The following is an 18,649-nucleotide window of genomic DNA, read 5'->3' as shown; positions in this document are numbered from 1 at the left end:
CTGCCTGGAAAGTAGGAAATCAACCTAAAAATGTATGTTACGTTTTGAAAAATGGTCTGAATAGTAATGTAAAGCTGAATTAGAATTTGTGTTTGACAAAGAGAGTATACAAGTGATGAATCCACAAATACAAAATGTTTATTGTCCTCCCAACTGCCCAGTGTGTTTTTTGAGCTTATACCCTGATGATCCAGCCTCTCAGTGGACCTCTACACACCAGGCCTAGCAGGCCCTGACTCCATCCACAAGTGGGCTTTTGAGATAAGCACTGAGCTGCCTGCTAACACAGCCATCAGCACTAGATCTGTCCGTGTCCTCCAAGCGATCCGGGGTTAAACACCGCACATAGGCCAGCGAGGAAGATGGAAACATGTGCCAGCTCACAACGGAGAAACAGCTCACCCCTGCTATGCCACTCCATTTTCTCCAGCTGTATCAGAGCACTCTGGGAGAGCTGATTGCTGAATGGCTTGGCAGGGCTTCGGGTGTATGTGTCTTATTGTGTGTGTGTGTCTGCCAGTGCATGATGTCCCACTGTGCAAAGGAGTAAATCCTCTCATCCTTAACCAGGCTGACGTGCTAGCTCATCTTTCTCTTTCATCAAGACCTCTTCTTCCAGCCTCCCTCCTGTTGAACCCTCAAGCCCTGGCTAAATGCTGCAGCGTCTCCTTTCCTATGTGCATTGGATTTCTCTCAAATTAGCCCCAGAAAGCTGTCAACTGCTGCACATAAGTGATTGGAAATACAGTCTACATTTGCATTCTTTCACCTCTATTTACTCCTCAGTTAAATTCAGTTTCTTAATCCAGTATAATCAGTATTGCTGCCATAATCTCCCCTGCTCGCATTATGTGGTTGAGAATGTTTCCTGGATTTGTCTTTCCTCTGGATATTCCTGACAGGAATGTGAGGCATTAATTATCCATAAGCAGTCACCTCTCTTCAGCCTTGCCGACCTGAAACCTCTTCCGTTTTTTTTCAAAACCTGTCACAATCACCTTCACTCTGCTGGACGGTTGTGACTGAGCCAGACTGGAGAAACAATCCAGCAGCCAGCGATCAATCTCAAACACACAAAGCAGTCTGTACCTGCTCTTTAAGCTGCCAGATTTGGGGATTGGCCAGTATGTCACTGCTAGCCCCGGGGCTGTTTTTGCATTGTCGTGGCACTGACAGGTTGTCCAGCCATTTCTGATTTGTCACCGAGCTCAGGCCGTGGTAATGTGGTGAACAGAGAGCTGATAAAATGTCTTCAGGGCAGTTTAGGAGAATGAGCAGGTCACCCTTACCTGGACTTTTTGAAGATTTAATCTCCTTCTGTCAACATAAAAGGTTTTTCATAGAGCTGCTGTTGTGTGAATATGCAGGATAAGAAGAATTTAGTGCTAAAGAATAAAGAAAAGTTACAAAAATTAATGAACCATCAACATATTGGACGTGCAGCAGGCGTTTTTTTTTTAGAGGTTCTTTTCTCCAAATCATTACCATAATGTCTTTTGTTATTGAGATTTTGTAATTCATGGGACCATTGCAAAAGGAAAATTACCATATTATTGTAAATATTCCTCAAAGTTTCCTTTCTAAATGTTGCTTGTTCTTGTTTTTGTCTGCCTGCTTTCAGGTCTACCGACTATGGCACGACCTACACCAAACTCAACCTGATGCCAGGGACACCCATCGTGGTGACCAGCTTCTACATCTGCCCGACCAACAAGAAAAAGGTAGGTGGATAGTGTTTCCCATGAGCTTGCTGAAATGAGAAATTTAAAAGCCTTGCCCTAGTGTGTTGTTGACAGACTGAGCTGGGGGCCTAAATGAATATTTACACTGGCAGGCTTGGATGGAATCACAACACATTTAATTAAAGATGTGTGATTTGAGAAAATGATCTACTGAAACTAAAGACAAACTCCTGCAGCTAACGTTAGGGAATTTAAAGTGTCAAACAATTTACTATTATACTCCATGAAGTTGGGGTAATTAATAGCAATGGATTAAAACCTAGTCAAAACTGAACCTGTGGAGGCCAAGATATCCTGACTTTTTATCCTGCCATCAGGAGAACCAGGCCAAATCCCAGTGGCCTGCCACTGATAGCCTTGCACATGGACAAAGGACCATTTAACAAACATGAGTAAGCACGCACACACGCTAATCACTTTCTACAAATGCCACTCCTCTCTGTAAGCTGTTAGGAAGCTTTTAACTCATCTTATCAAATGAAACAGTCCCTTCACTCATGGTTTCAGTGGTAAAACCACCACAACAATAACAATTACCTACAAAAAACATATTCTAAGCAGACACGTTTTAAGAATACATCAGTCATGGAGTAACATTGTATTTCAAACAAATGGCAAACTTATTTGCAAATTTGAACAAAACTCCCTTCACCGCTTGGCATCATGGGAAGTCTGAGGGGCGGACTTAGGCTACGTAGCCTATCACCCCAGACTCACACAAGCAGCGTGTGAACCGTGGTTTAGTTCCGTCCTCTGACCGGCTTCAACTTCCGCTGGATGTGGAGTGTGCAGCCTGCACAATGTTAATGACTTGTTATTTGTCCTTTTGTGATTCTACTTCCTTCTTCACTGTCGCCCGCATTAGTTTGTCATCCCACAAGGAGCATTTCAGAATAAGAGCGTTTTGCATGTGTGATTTTGCTGACATGTTTAGATTTTGTTGATTTGCTGATTAGTGCTTGCTTTATGTACTTCTAATATGATTAATAGGGCTATCTAGTTAAAATGTTTGTTTTTTGTCTGTTTTAACTGTGTTTATTGATATACGATCAGGAGTCTGTACAGGGTATTTTATTTTGAAAATTGACCGGATTATCACTGTTTAATGTCTGATCTCCTGCCCGGTTCAACTGCTCTGTGTAAAAGTGAAGCTCCGCCCTCATCTTGAAAACTCAGTGTTCACATACGCTACTTTAATGATCACTCCCAAAAGTCAGTTGATGAACATGGCAAAGACTATACCTGGTTTGGTACCTGTTACATCAACAAATAGGGTTTGTCCCATAGACTGTATATAAAAAGGTTTGTCCACAAAAATTAGAGGTTTGGTGGTTTGTGTGAACAAGGTGGCCTGGGGTCGAGTCAAATTCCCGGCCTGAATTCTTGTGCCAGTCCACCCCTGCCCTACTGTGAGTCATGCCCAAAAAACCTGGAAAATACAATTCTCATAATGCAACAGGAAAGCATCACTCCCACTGCCTAATGATCGCTCACATATTTCAAACTCATTGTCCCCAGTTTATTCCTCCAGTTTGTAGTCCCAATTTGAAACTGAGATTACCCCAATGACATCGTGAGAGTTGTTTTCTCAGAATTTACAAAGCTCCTCCTGTCTTCACATGCTTTATAGATTTCCTCATGAGAACTGAACTGAACCTCATGTGTTCAATTAGTGGAGTGCCCCTTTAAAAGCAGGAGATTAGGGGAAGAAGTGGTTATGGATAAAAACTAAAGTAAACATTACGTGCTGGATTGCGCCAGGATGGAACTCCGGTCTGCTGCAGGGAAGTCCTACATGTTTCACTCCCAGTCCTCCACACCCTCACTTTCAGTCTTTCTACATATAGGACACATTACTTCCTGCGTTGGCACTGAATGCTAGCGTTTGACCAATATCCGTAACCGCAATGAACTGATAACCAGGAATACTGGGCTGACAGGAGTGCACACAGGATATCCACCTACACCCATGGCTCTGACACAGGGACACTGAGAATCAGTAGACTTCAAGGGTTAGTTTGGAGTGAGTGGGCATGCCCTCAGTTTAGAGAAGCACACAGGGGTGTGAATCTAAGCAATGTACTGCTGCAGATGGGGGCAGCAGCAAAATGTATTTTAACCACCCATAAAAAAGCCCACCTAAAATTATTCTATGTCGTTAACCTAAGAATATTTTCAGTCAGACAGCTCTTTCTTAGCTTCTGCGATTGCATGCTGACTGCCATCTACTTCAGTTGACTATGGATAAGTACCTCATACAACCCCAATTTAAAAAAACTGAACTAACCCTTTAAAGCAGCACATAGAATATACAAATCTTCTTGGACTCTTCTTCTCATAAAAAAGCAAAACCATCACATATAATCTGTTTAATGCTGAAAATGCATCCTTTCTTTGGTTTGATTATATTATGGCTTTTATTTTTGTGACAGCACATGTGGTGCTGCTTCATATTACTGATCATGAATTTGGCTTTTCCCAATCATTTGGTATTTTTGCACTCTTTTGGTATTCCACATATAGAACCCTTTGGCCACATGCACCGCTGCCGCCCACGTTCCTGTTATTCAGTCCAAAGGCAGCTTTCTGAACTCCAATGAATTTCAAAAAGCAGACAGCAGGTTTGCTGAAGCGAGATCCAAGAGGTACAGTAAGTGACTTACACTGAGATGCGAGCGGGTCGCCAACTGTGGCGGCTTGTCTAATTGGCAGGAGTTATCGCTGGGGTCCAGGGTTCTTTCAATCGATGAAGAGATAGAGGGAGATTAGATGTAGACACTTTCTGCTCCAGTCCCCTCTCCAAATGTCTGCATGGGATCTGCCATTTCATCTTCTTCACACACACACACACACACACACACACACACACACCCCTACACACACAGGCCAGACAGCATGAGAACATTTAATTGCATGGGAATGATGGAGTCATCTTAATTTCCCTTAGGGGACAGAAAGAGAGACACAGAAAGAGAGAAAGGGGGGAAGAGAGCGACTGTCAGTGAGAGTGTGTGTTGTGACACAAGGATGTCTGGTAAAATGAGCTGGGGATCAAGCGGCTGCTTAAACACACCTCCAGGCCTGGCAGGAGGGGAACAGTGGAGGCTCAGGTTAGGTGTATCTTGCTGGAATTGGTTTGTAGGTGTCTGTGTGTGTTTTTGCTGTTTTCACGAGAGTAGGTGTGTTTCTTGTGTGAAAGGCGGTGGATGTAGGCTGTGTGTGTGTGTGTGTGTGTGTGTGTGTATGTGTGTGTGTGTGTGTGGACTTTGTGTGCAGTTGATCATCAAATGCTTTGATCTCTCTAACTAAATATCAATATGCAGCCATGATTTTACTTCCTTCTTTTCAGCGTCCAAATTATGAACAATCACGTTCGTTAGGTGCCCCGACATACACACACACACACACACACACACACACATACGTGAACACACTTTGATCAATACTGCTAATCACATCAGAACACAGAAAGGAGTGGGTCTGTAAGCTCTGTGATGGGATTACAAACAGCGTGAAGGGATCACAAGGAAAAGGTGTGAGGGGCCCCGGGTAATCAATAGGACTTGAGGCAATTAGAGAGAGGTGAGTCTTCAGACGGAGACAATGTCACCCTCTCTTTCTGTCTCTCCGTTGCTTCATTGAGAGCTCCATTAACGATCTGCTCAAGACCCTCTGCAGGAGAGAGCTCCCAAGGACCCTTGACACACTTCAACAGCAATGGAGTCGTAAATAAACTTTGAGCTTGGAGGCTGAGAGCGCTCTCCCTCAGCAATTTTCTCTACAGGGCTGTCAGGTGGGCAAGTTTTTGCACGAGTCTGTTTTGTAGTTGTTGAGTGCTCAGTGAGTGGTCTGTATGAAGGTGGTATGTGTGAAAAGTGATTTTAGACCTCCTTCCTTTCATAAGGCGAGACCCCACAGTCAAATAGGCTTTTTTTCCAACTTTACTCATATCACAATGAAACTTCACAAGCGGAAAGTATACATAAATAGAAGATATTAGAATAGAATATTTTTATGTTTTTAATATGCAAATCAGATCATTTCTTATTAAATATGCACTGATTTGCATATCACACTAATTCATTTTTTCAGCACATTGATTAGAGTCAGATGAAATATTTTGGTTTTATTGTGACAATATACCAAATGGCCAGACATTTACAGAACCGTCATGGATTTACTTAGAATAATATACCACTCATATGTAAGACAGATCCTTTTTTCCACATTTACAGATAAAATCCCACATAAAATGAGATGACTAAAAGATATTTTAAAGAACCTCTGTAAATGTTGTGTTATAAGACCTAAGAAACAGTATGTGAAATGATGATGATCTAACTGCCTTGAAAGATGAACAAGAAGAAGACTTGACGTACAGGAAACATGTAATTTTGAGAAAACGGCTGTTAAAGATTAGCTAACACAATGGAATCACACGGTCAAACTTTTACTTGGAAAAGCTAAGAAAGATCACATTTACATGATCTACAGTTGACTTGGTGAAAAATAGACAAAAGAATAATGTTTATATATATTTTTCAAGATTGTTTTGTACATTTTATGAAAGTACTGTATTGATAAAATTGACAGATTGAAGCAAAGCGTCATTTTGGACAGTGGTGTCTCGCCTTAATGGTAAATATCATTTGGCTACATGTCCACAAAAGAGAACTCCACCTATAACAAATCTTACACAATGTTAATGTCAACACCCAGTCAGTGGCTTTAAGCTTTGAAGCTCTCTCCATGGGGACTGAAAAAGAATGTCCTACCAAGAAAAAATAAAAACAGAATCAGACATGGGCAATTAAAGTTGAGAGGAGGTAAAACTGATTTTTTTTCTTCTAGTTATTGGTAACAGTTTTGGAAATCACAGACAAATGACATCGTCCTGTCGATAGTGGCATCAGATGCATGGACCAATGGCATGGACTGAAAATGCCATCAGCTCAGTCAAAAAGTGCACAAGATATCAGAACAAACAAACCAGTGAGCTCCAGGGTATTATGAGATTTCTTGGTCCATTAACGGCTTATCCAGATCTGAGCCACGTCCAGATGCTATTTTAAAGACATGCACTCTGAAAAACATTAGAACACCTCCGCAACATCTGCACCTCAGCCATTCTCAAAGCAGCAGGGCGTCACCTGGAGAGGTGCCATCAAGCTCGGAGCATCAAAGACAAACCACCTCCTAAGCTGCTGTCCTCAGTAATGTCCTCAGCCACTAGTCAGCATGGCATCTCCTCGGAGTACTGCTGAGGACTTCTTGCAGGATGTCAGAACTGAAGAATTGTTTTAAATGAACGGGGAAGTGTTTTGTGCTCCCTAAAAAAGAATTCCAGCGGACTGTTGGCTGGACTGGTCATTCCCATTCAGCTCTTTGAGCTCTACATAATTAGTTTTACTGGTAAAATATTTTAATGATGAGTTTATAATAAAATGTAAGCTGCTACGGTTCAATAATCCACTGTGATTGTGGAACATTAGCATTCAAATTTGCCACTTTATATAATGATGTATCCCTACATCACAATCAGCCAAAGATAGATAAAAGATATTACCTTTTCCTTGTTTATTGTTGTACACCACTCACAAATAGGCACTGCTTTCCTTTATTGAGACCTGAGAACACGTCTGGAAAGACACAGAGCATGGCAGAAGCAAAAAAATAAGCGACGTTCCAGTGGGATTCAATCCCCAGCCAGGAGGCATTGTGAAAAAAATGAAATATCCCAGTATTCACCTAATACGTGAGCACAGCACTGACAGAAGCAAAACATTTAGCTGTAAGCAGAGAGATACATCAAATCTCATATACTTTCAAAGTCCCAGAGGTTGTTTTTTTAATAGCTTCATTAATCCCATCTCAGAACAGACGGTACAGATAAGTGGGCCAAGACATGACCCCTCACCCTCAATATGCAGTCGTCGCATTTTCAAAGTGCTGTTCTCTCTGGGGGTTTTGGAACTTACAGTAGATGGTTTAGAGCTTAGAGTTTTGTTGAAAATTCAGAAATGAGGCCGAGACCCTATTGAAAGAAATGTGTCTTGATGCGTCTCCAAACCACATTGCATTATCCTTTAAAAACCCTGTGATTATGGATTAAGTTTAAGTTTCAGTCGAAGGTTCATTTCTACAGCAACAGCTTTTCCGATACAACCTGCTGTGTGAAATGTAACAACACAAAGCAACAACTCCTTGGGCTGTGGCAAGAACAAATTGACAGTAGTTTTGAAAATGCCTTTAGTCACCTACTAAGATGGAAAAGAGAAATAAAAAGTCAGAAAAGAACAAAGCCCAAAAGAACAAAGTGAGAAGAAAAAGATGAGTAAACAGACATGAGTAAAAAGGTTTCCAAAAGAAGCACAATGGGAAAAAGAGTAATAGACTGAATGATACTGCGTATTTACTGTCAGCACTTCAGTGATTGGCAGTTCAAAGAGCTTCAAAGAGAAAGGCAAGATATTCAGATGTGGCCATGTTATGTTCAGATGATATCCTTATGATGGAGAACAATTTTTGTCATTTCAGATAGACTGTCCCATTCTTTGGTGTGATTGACAGTGAAATAGCTGTCTGCTTGTCTCTCCACGATCTCTTTCTGAGCGTGAACCGTCTCCCCTGCTTTCCATAAGAAAAAAAAAAACTATAATGTAACTGGATCATTTTCTCTGAAGAAAATCTGTCTTCTTTGTTCAGTGTTATCACAGAGGATAGGGCCTTGAAAGTAATTATGAACAAAATAATGGTAAAAGCAGTTCAACAGTAACAGAAGCTACTCTGCTAATGGAAAATGACAATGACCCTAAATAGAAGACGGGGAATGAATAAGCCAAATAGAGAATGTTTTTTGCATGCTACCTCTGTCAAGTTTTACTATTGATCGCACCTGGAAAAACCTTTCACCTTAGCTCACACAATACCTCAAAACCCTAAAGTCATTAGCCCTTTGCTGATGCAATGGGTTCAGCTGGGACCAATACCGCTGAATCTGGTTTATACTCAAATAAATTCTAATAAAAGTGCAAATGCAAATGCATGCAGATTGAGTAAGTCAGATCGAGACGGGTGGGCCAGAAACCGGACTTTAACCCCGGAGCCCAGTGTTCGTTTCCCGTGTGAAACAAAAAGTCAGCATTGCTTGCATTTAAGTTATGTAGGTTTTGTAGGTTGCATAAGTTACGCAAGTAACATTTCTTAACTTACGTACGTAAAGTCATGTGAGTACACGTTATTTTAACCAAACCATGATATTAATTTGTCTACGTGACTGTTCGGCGACAGGGGGTCACACACTACACGAGCTGACAACGACTCTGTCACCCGACGCTGGTCTCCAAACCACGTTTTGTCAATAAAACACACGTGAAATGTGAAACGCGAAATGCGACCTACACACCAAACAGCTGTTGTTTGTTATTATAAAAGATGTAGCAATTATAAAGACAAAGAATATGGGTGAAAGAATGGATCATCTGAGCTACAGAGAGAGTTGGAGGTGAGTAAAAAGTGTGAAAAGGTAGCTGCCTGCTCTCATTGGCTGGACGTGGATGTTGAGTCGGCCGACTCTTCCAGATATTTGGCATGCTAGATATCTGACAGACGTCGGCGATGTATCGGGGAGCCGTTTTGATGACTGGAGACCGCTGATCAACCGCTGATTTACTCCCGATCACAGCCTGATGGTCACCGAGCTCGCCGAGCGGCAAATCGGGCTAAAAACTACTAACCCAACTGCAATGTTTCAAAGCGTTTTAGAAACTTTAACAATGAGCCGTTTCACAACAGTAAGCACTGGTGTTATTTTGAAAGTCTAACCGGACATTGCATATTGATTGTTGCTAACTTGGCTGTGGAAACCAAGGGGTCGAGAACAAGTGTCCAACTGAGAATTCTCGCTTTTTACAGTACCCGTGCATGGCAACTACAGTATGGTCAAGGTTAGGAAAAGACCCAGCAACTGCTAGCAGGATAGCAGAATAACAAGGGTTTGGGCCTAATAGCAGGCATAAGAGGCAAAGCAGGTACAGTTCAAAAATCACTGTTCAGATGGAGGCCGCCAAATGCGCAAAAATAACCGATATGTTTGCTACCGCAGCTGCAGTAGCTTCAACATCAGCTGAGGTACCCTGAGTAGAGCAGGCACAGGCACTTGAAGGAGTAAAAGTGCTGTAGCCGCTGCCAGGCAGCGGAGGAGGTGTGAGACAGTGAAACAGAGTGACAAAGTGACAGGGCCGAGTGAGAAAGTGAGCAGGAGGAGAGTAGAGGTGAAGCGGGAAGCATGGAGCAGCTCAGCCTGTAGGGAGGGAGCAGAGAGGGAGGGTCATTTATACTGGGGACGCTGGGGACATGTAGCCACCACTTTTTGAAAGCATTTGTTAACCAAAATATAAAAATAATAAGCTACTGATTACTGCATTATTTTTTATTACATTTTTACATTGTGAATTGTCACCTGCCACCTGAATTTTGTGCTTCCCTTTATAAAAATAAAAACTTTTCCAACACAAATTGGTGCAGAAAAGGTCTCCAGAATGCAGGAAATTAAGTGTTTAATGCTCAAAATCTACTAAAATATATTCTTTTCTTGTAGTCATGAACACCAGTCTTGTGCAGTGTCACGTCTCAGTGTTTGATCACAACAATATGACAAATAAAGAACTTAACAACTGTTAGTCGTCAAGTTAAGGATGCTATGGACTACCTACCTACCTGTTATCTTAAAGTAACTAGCCAAATAACAAGCTTGAAATGTTTCATTCAAGTACCAGTAGGATAAATCGCCTTACCGCAGTGAAATTGGTGAATCTTTTCAGCCTGAATTTCCCCTGCAGGGTATTTTTAAAGGGATATTTTATCTTATATCTTAACGTAACTTCGGACCCCTATCAATGCTGGCATGCCATTGGATGCTTGTCAGTGTTTTTGGGGTTAAATTTCTTAGCTGAATTTTTGCTAAACTTTGGTGCAGTGCACTGACTAGCACTGGCGCCTCTCAGCAAAAAGATTCCCCGTTCAAACCCACTGGGCGGCTGGGGCCATTCTGTGTGGAGTTTGTATGTTCTCCTGTGTCTGTTTTAGTTTCCCCCGGGCAGGGCCTTGCAGAGACCTTTGGAAGGGCAGGTGCTCAAAGTATAAAAGGGGCACATGGAACAAGGATTTAAATAGGGTTGTTCTCAAAATATCGATCCAGAAATATATCGTTATGTATTCCTTGCTGATATGCGTATACTGATACTTATGTATCAGTACATCAGCAAATGTTATGACACAGTTTTGAAAAAGAATCACAGGAAAGCTCTAGCTTTAAAACATCCACTGACTCCGTCTACGGTGCGTTACGGCTGTGCCGGGGTTGCCGGAGCTAATCGCGGCCATTAAAGTCAATGCTCGTTAGTCCACCAGCTGCGGCCGCAGCGCGTCCCAGAAGCGTCTCTCCGCTCCACAGAGAATTGGTAGCAAGTCTATTTTCGCCGCTAGCCGCGTCAAGCAGCACAGAGCAGATCGTACCGGGCAGGAAGTCAGACACAGGCATAGAGGATCCAGTCAAATTTCAAAATAAAACACCCTGTGGAGACTCATCATCGTAAAACAACAATAAACACGGTTAAGGAAATCATTTTACTGCGTTGCCTACTTTATCATAGTAGACGCACAAAATGCAAACAGTGGTTACCAAATCAACAAAATCTAAACATATCATCAAAGTCAGGCAGGCAAAACGCTCTGATTCTGAAATGCTCCCTGTGGGAAATGCAGCCTGAAGCTGACCGAACGAAACGGGGTCACATAGAGCTGTGAAGAAAGTAGAAGAAATGACAAATTAATAACAAGTCAATAAGGTGGGGCAGGCTGCATGCTATGCTGCTGTAATGCTTCTGACATGCTTCCAGTGGACTTTGATGATGGGCTCTGGACGCATCAAAACCGTGACGCAGCCGTAACGTGCCGTAGACGGAGTCGTTGCATTCCCGGCGTTACAGGGAACAGTTGCTGATGAGGGGTTGCTGGGGACACTGCTGCTGCTGCTGCTTTTGTTGCTGCTGATACTACTGGAGGTGATCTGTGACTAGATTTATTATAACAAACATAGGAGATATATTAGCTGATGAAACAAATATGTGACCATGACAAGATGTAAAGATTGCTGACAGTATTTGGGACTGGCTCACTGTGACTGACCTGCTGTAGTGCTGCAGCTGCTGCCAAGGCTGGCTGCTATGAGAAAATAAGAGGGAGATGCTCACAGAGACTGCTGCACATCGAGAGCTGCAGGGAGAAGAAATAAGCTACCAGGTTCAAAAAAGTGTGGGAAATAATCTGGGAAGGAAACAGTACTGGGAGAAAGGACGAGGTTGGCCAAGGCAGGGGTAAGAGTGAGACAAATCTATAGACAGGTGGGTGTGTGTGTGTGTGTGTGTGTGTGTGTGTGTGTGTGTCTGCTTTTCCTCAGCTGTTTCCATGACAGAGCAGCATTTACCTTCACATTAACATTTCATACCTTTGTCTGCAATCTATATAGAGCCATTTCTTCTTCACTCTTTACTATGATGTCAGGAATATTATTTATTTTATATTGACACTGACATTATTACATGTATTTCCAGTTATTTAGTTCATATAATAGGTTTGCTATTAAATCTATTCAAATACTGTTCTGATTTAAATGATCATTTTAAAGAGGGCTGATAAGTAGGCTATAAGTCGGAGGAATAAGTATCAGTAGGCACACTACGTTTTTTATTAAGCTACTCCTAGTTCAAGTAAAAGGTTTTTAGTCAAATTACAGAAAAAATACCAGACCTCGCAATGCCCGTGAAACTTTTCTCCCTCAAACGGCAGAACAAAGTGAACAGAGCACCTTAGTTTATCTGTGTGTAGAAAGTAATGTTAGCTGTCGACATGGTGTTTGTGGAGGACCGATCCTGACACATTCAGAAATAAATACAGAAATAAATAAATGCTCAATAAATAAATAAGCATCCGATTAAATACACACAAAAATAAAGCAAATAAATAAATGTAGGTAGTAATTAAATTATACAAGGAGACATAAATGTATATATCTATTTTAATTACCTTATTTATTTATTGTCCATTATAATCTTCAACTTCATTTATTAATTACTTCTTTTTTAAATGTATTTATTTATGTGTGTGTTTTAATATTTTTGTCTGTTTTATTCTTGCGTTGCATTTTCTACCCTATTTATTTTCACCCATGGTATTTATTTCTGCCTGTCCTTTTTACATTTCTGTATGCATTTCTGCCTCATTATGCAAATGAGGAGGGGATGTGTCTCAAGGGATGAACTTCACTCCTATTGGTGGACCAGTCAGACGGGAGAGCTCTAGGCCTTCTCTGCCTGCAGACATCAACGAGCTGCTCCTCACACAGTCAGATGGCTTCCTTCAGTGCACTGAGGTGTTTATAGCTTCTGTTTGAAGACAATACTACCAGCCATATCTTCCGTCTCTTTTCACATGGACACTCTTACCTACAGAATTTTCAATTAGCGACTTATACGGACAGAGAACTGCAGGAAAGTGAGCTGTTGTTTCTTTTTCCCTTGAGACACATCCCCTCCTCATTTGCATAATGAGGCAGAAATGCATACAGAAATGTAAAAAGGACAGGCAGAAATAAATACCATGGGTGAAAATAAATAGGGTAGAAAATGCAACGCAAGAATAAAACAGACAAAAATATTAAAACACACACATAAATAAATACATTTAAAAAAGAAGTAATTAATAAATGAAGTTGAAGATTATAACGGACAATAAATAAATAAGGTAATTAAAATAGATATATACATTTATGTCTCCTTGTATAATTTAATTACTACCTACATTTATTTATTTCCTTTATTTTTTTGTGTATTTAATCGGATGCTTATTTATTTATTGAGCATTTATTCATTTCTGTATTTATTTCTGAATGTGTCAGGATCGGTCCTCCATACACAGGCTGTGTGCCTAAAGTTAATGATTATATGAATGTGGACCGGTTAACTCTACAACGGTGCACATCGGCCGTTAGCGGATAGGGTTAACCTCCATTGTGTTGCTGTGCAGCCTCCGGTAACGTTACTGCAGCTATATAACACCCATCGGCAACATGGTCGGCATGTTTGAACACATTTTTGATTCGCCTGCCGATATTCGAAATCTACACAGTTGATTTCTCGCCTAAAAACTTGTCAGAAGTGTATTTAAAGTTCTGTTGTAGGTTTCTAAAGAATAACACGGTTTGCATTAGGATCTTTTTTTTTTTTTTTTAATAATGATTGAGTATTTATTTATGACAACTATCCCACTCTATATAACTCCTCAAAATCCAACTTTAGCTGTCTAAAAAAAACATTTACTTTTACGCCGCAGTACATGTCCGGTATGCAAAACTGTGGGGAATATCCTCCAGTCGCTCGATTCTAGGCCGGATGCTCATAAAGGGGTGGGACTTTTGTTGTGTCAGCCAATCAAACGGTAGATCGTCTTGGCTTCCGCCTCTCAGCCACAGATTTTCTTTCTTTTTTTTTTTTTTTAATATAAGTCAACTTTATTGCAAAAAAAGGATATAAATAACAAGTGACTTACCAAAATATATATAACAATATACAAACATAACACGGTTTGCATTAGGATCTATCCTGTACGTGAGCCGAGATTAACGTCATCACGTTTTGTGCTTGGTGTCTTCTGGGACAAACCATATTTGGAAGTTCAACTTCCGTCAACTTCCGTCATGTTTGTCTGCGGTCTGCGGTCTGCAGCTGGATAAACTTGGACCAAAGCCTGCACGGACAGTTCCATGTAGGCCCAAAAATGACATCAAAACCCTGTGACATCCTGTCGCACACGAGAGACGTTACCGTATTGCTTATATTATAAACTTTCAGTGAATCTAAAACAACTATTTGTCGATCAGTGACGCTGCGTTGGTGTTTGGCAGGTGAGCCTTGTAGGTGGGCGGATTAAACAGTGACAATCCGAGTCAGTCAAACACACTGAGCCAAGAAACTTTATGTTGGCGCAGCTATGCAGCTACTAGAATTACGGTGTTTCTGCTGTTGCTTTACGTCATTAAACCACGGTTATGCTGCGCGATCATGCACAGTAGACACTGGAGCCAAAACTGGCGTCACTGCTCTTCATTTAAATCAGCGGGGTGGCTTCGTCCAGTAATATACTGGATGCTTCGACTGTGAGATTGACAGTCGAATCAGGCTCCGCCCATCGAAGCATCGATTCTTCTTTGGGGTCAGCCCTACAAGAGAGTATGAATATACTCCTTTGCCTGTATTGTTATTCATTCATATTTGTCATTGGGACAGACATGGGGATGGGGAATAGAAACACCACATAAACAGACAGCACAGAGAGAGGGCAACACCTGCAAGAGAATGGGGATGGGGGGTGTGGACAACAGGAAATAGCAGAAGGAAACACCAATTGCAGAAAGCAACAAAACCTGCAAGAGAACGGGGAGGGGGGCTTGGGGCGGAGAAAAACAAACAAAAAAACAAAAACAAAGAGACAACCAGCCGAACAGCAGCAATAAATAGCTGACATAGGAAGATAAAGATAGAGAAATGAAAAAGAGAAAAAAATCAGCCAACATAAATAAACAACACAGCACTGCCATGAGAGCTGAAATAATAACAATTAATTTTAAAAAGTAACTGAATGAAAAACATCAAGAATACAGTAATTCTACCAGGGAGAACCTTTGTTTGTGTGTGTCTGTATGTGTTTGTGTGCATAAGCTTGTTACAGAATGTAGTTCATAGTGAGAGTGGGATGTCACCACCGCGCCGCAGCGACTCCAGCGACAGGCAGGCAAGACCCCCAGTAGCCAATAGGAGTGGGAGAGAAGTAGACTCACAGAAGAATCGCGACGCGAACGCAGAAGACCCTGACCCGACCAACAAACGCCAAAGACACCTGCCATCCAAATGCCAATTGACAACGCAATGCCATCGGAAAGCAAAAGATGGAACCAGCAGAAGAGCGGCACCCGGGCCGCCAAAATGCCACGCAATCATCAACATCAGCACGCAAGTGACGACCCCAACCCGCACACCGCACGAGCACAGTGACACCTAACGGCCAGCAGCCCCCCACGTATCCCGCGCGCGAGGCCGAGCAAATGAGAGAAAGCAAGCGGCAGAACACAATGGCGAAAGCCAGCAGAGAAAAACACCAGCAGCAAGTCCCAGCCCGGCAGCAAACGCGCCGCCCAGGCCATGGACGGTGCACCCGTCATTAAAAGTCCGCCGCCCCCCCATTCGCCGGAAAAGCGGGGGCCACCAGCGCCATCCCGACATTCCCCATGCCCTCCGGCCGCCATACAACGCCAGCCAAACCAGCAACGAGGCAAAATCAACTAGCCCAGCTGCATGTCACCGCCAACCCACCCACCCGTCAAGGGCCGAGAACACCAGGCACACGCCAAGAACAAACCCGGAGCACAGCTCCGCCCCGCACACACCCTTCGCATCCAGACAACTAACTTTATACCTCAGTCTCCAGAGGAGTCCGACAACCGGCCGACAGAAAAACAGGGGAGCACGGATCTGAGGCCATTGAGTTTCAGTGTATTGTCTAGTAAGATATCTAGCGAATCACTAAAGACACATTCCCCCACACACAATATGAATTTGAGAGGGAAAGGATTAAATGGTTTTACCATATTTTCATTCAATGGCAGACATTAAATAAAATTAGCTAATTTACATTTGTAAATGTCTAAAACATTTAGGCTATATGTGTAGAATGACGAGACAAAAACAATCTTAGCAAAACAATTTTAGCAAAATAAAATTACACATAACAGTTAATCACTGATAAGTGATTTATTTCCCACAAAATCCCAGCAGGACAGTGAAATGTAGACATTCAGAGCTTTCCTAATGTTAGGCATCAGATTTTAGTTTTTCCACCAGCCTGGTTGAATACACAGTTACTGTACTCTTTACCTCAGTTCTTTCTTTCTGATACATTTACAAAACAGTAGCTGACCAACAGCATTTTCTGATAACACATTGTATTACCACATTTAGACGCATACCATTCAGCTGCACTATCTCTGGCTTCACTGTCTTCTACGTACCCGTCTCTGTACACGTAAACAGCGCTGTGGCATCGTCCTCTTCCCGGTCTTAGTGACTGTGGCCCTGGTACTACTAGGAAACGAGTCGGTTACTTTTTTACATTTACTTGCATTTCAGCTAAGACCTTTGACTCTTTTGTCTCTGAACGTTTCAGCCCGACCCTTAACATTTTTAAACTTTGCTCTTTTTTCTAGATCATTTTCCAGCTGTCAGTGTCACTGTGATGTGTGTGAGTGAGATGGAAGGGGCGGGGCTAAGGGCTGAATAGACGTTCATATGGAATAGACCAACTAGCCTGGTCTATTCCATATGAACCTTCTGCCAATATTTTATTATTAATAAAAAGTATAGGCTAAGGAAGACGGCCCACCTGCCCAGAGGTTGACCGGCCCACCAGGAATTGTCCCGGTACTCCAGATGGCCAGATCGCCACTGTTTGTACTGTATTATGTCCAATATATTCAACTGGTCTCCAGTCCCTCTGGTTTATTTTTTTTGGAAAAAAGCGGAGCTAAATGATAAATCAGTCAGGAGACTTGGATGAGAGGAACATCACTGATGTAATCGGTTACTATTCTGATCTGGGAACCAATGCTTGGTTAGTCATGATAGAAAAGGGAAATGAAACACATGGCATGGTTGACATCATTTCTGGCTCTGTGACTTTGTGCTCCCACTGGCAGTAGCAACAATTGTGGTTGGTTTGTGTCTGTGTGTGCATGTTCATAGAAAGATGTAAATTTGAGGTTTAGTGAGTCATTTCCACAGTTTAGCCTTTTAGAGCCAGACAGAGTCATCTGAGAGTGATGAGTTGATTTATTTCCACCTACTCAGCTTCCATCTTTTTTCATAACTATTCAAACTTCAAACTAAGATGTCCTGTAGGCTTTCTGTTTATAATTACGCTCAAAACAAAAATCAAGTTGCTAGACATTGATTGGAATGATTACTCATTATAAATGCCAGTGCGTTTTGGTTAGGAAAAAATGTTTTTGTGATTCCCATATAAACAACATGTTGCTGAACCACATCTAAACATCTTTTTCATACTTTATTGATCTCCCATGATTTAAACTATGCTAACTACAATGTATTTAGTTGTCCCCACTGTCAACACATTGTAAAAAGCAACAGTACACAGACTGATACAATATACTATACTAGTCAGGTATTCAGCTGTAGCCCCAAGTAGTAGGAGGGACTGTGTAACTATATAATATCAACAGGGGCAGAAGGATATTTCTGAGGTTAACCAATGTAAGAATTGCAATACAGAAAACTAATCCATATTGGGTTAAGATATACACTACCGTTCAAAAGTTTGGGGTCACCCAAACAATTTTGTGTTTTCCTGAAAAGTCACACTTATTCACCACCATACGTTGTGAAATGAATAGAAAATGGAGTCAAGACATTGACAAGGTTAGAAATAATGATTTGTATTTGAAATAAGATCTTTTTTACATCAAACTTTGCTTTCGTCAAAGAATCCTCCATTTGCAGCAATTACAGCATTGCAGACCTTTGGCATTCTAGCTGTTAATTTGTTGAGGTAATCTGGAGAAATTGCACCCCACGCTTCCAGAAACAGCTCCCACAAGTTGGATTGGTTGGATGGGCACTTCTTGCGTACCATACGGTCAAGCTGCTCCCACAACAGCTCAATGGGGTTCAGATCTGGTGACTGCGCTGGCCACTCCATTACCGATAGAATACCAGCTGCCTGCTTCTGCTCTAAATAGTTCTTGCACAATTTGGAGGTGTGTTTAGGGTCATTGTCCTGTT

The 18,649-nt window shown here is 41.8% G+C and overlaps 1 protein-coding gene across 1 annotated transcript in view; it reads left to right on the top strand.

Moving 5' to 3' along the window:
• The first annotated feature begins 1,489 nt into the window (after positions 1 to 1,489).
• Positions 1,490 to 18,649, top strand: part of LOC123980778 (VPS10 domain-containing receptor SorCS2-like) — a 232,554-nt gene continuing 215,394 nt past the window's right edge. Inside the window, exons 1-2 of the mRNA XM_046065324.1 lie at positions 1,490 to 1,512; positions 1,622 to 1,721. Of these exons, the coding sequence (XP_045921280.1) occupies positions 1,490 to 1,512; positions 1,622 to 1,721 (123 nt within the window). The remainder of the gene's footprint in view (positions 1,513 to 1,621; positions 1,722 to 18,649) is intronic.

Source organism: Micropterus dolomieu, linkage group LG12 (genome assembly GCF_021292245.1).
Source record: "Micropterus dolomieu isolate WLL.071019.BEF.003 ecotype Adirondacks linkage group LG12, ASM2129224v1, whole genome shotgun sequence".
In the NCBI taxonomy this organism is placed as follows: domain Eukaryota; kingdom Metazoa; phylum Chordata; class Actinopteri; order Centrarchiformes; family Centrarchidae; genus Micropterus; species Micropterus dolomieu.
This window is presented reverse-complemented; position numbering and strand designations above follow the sequence as displayed.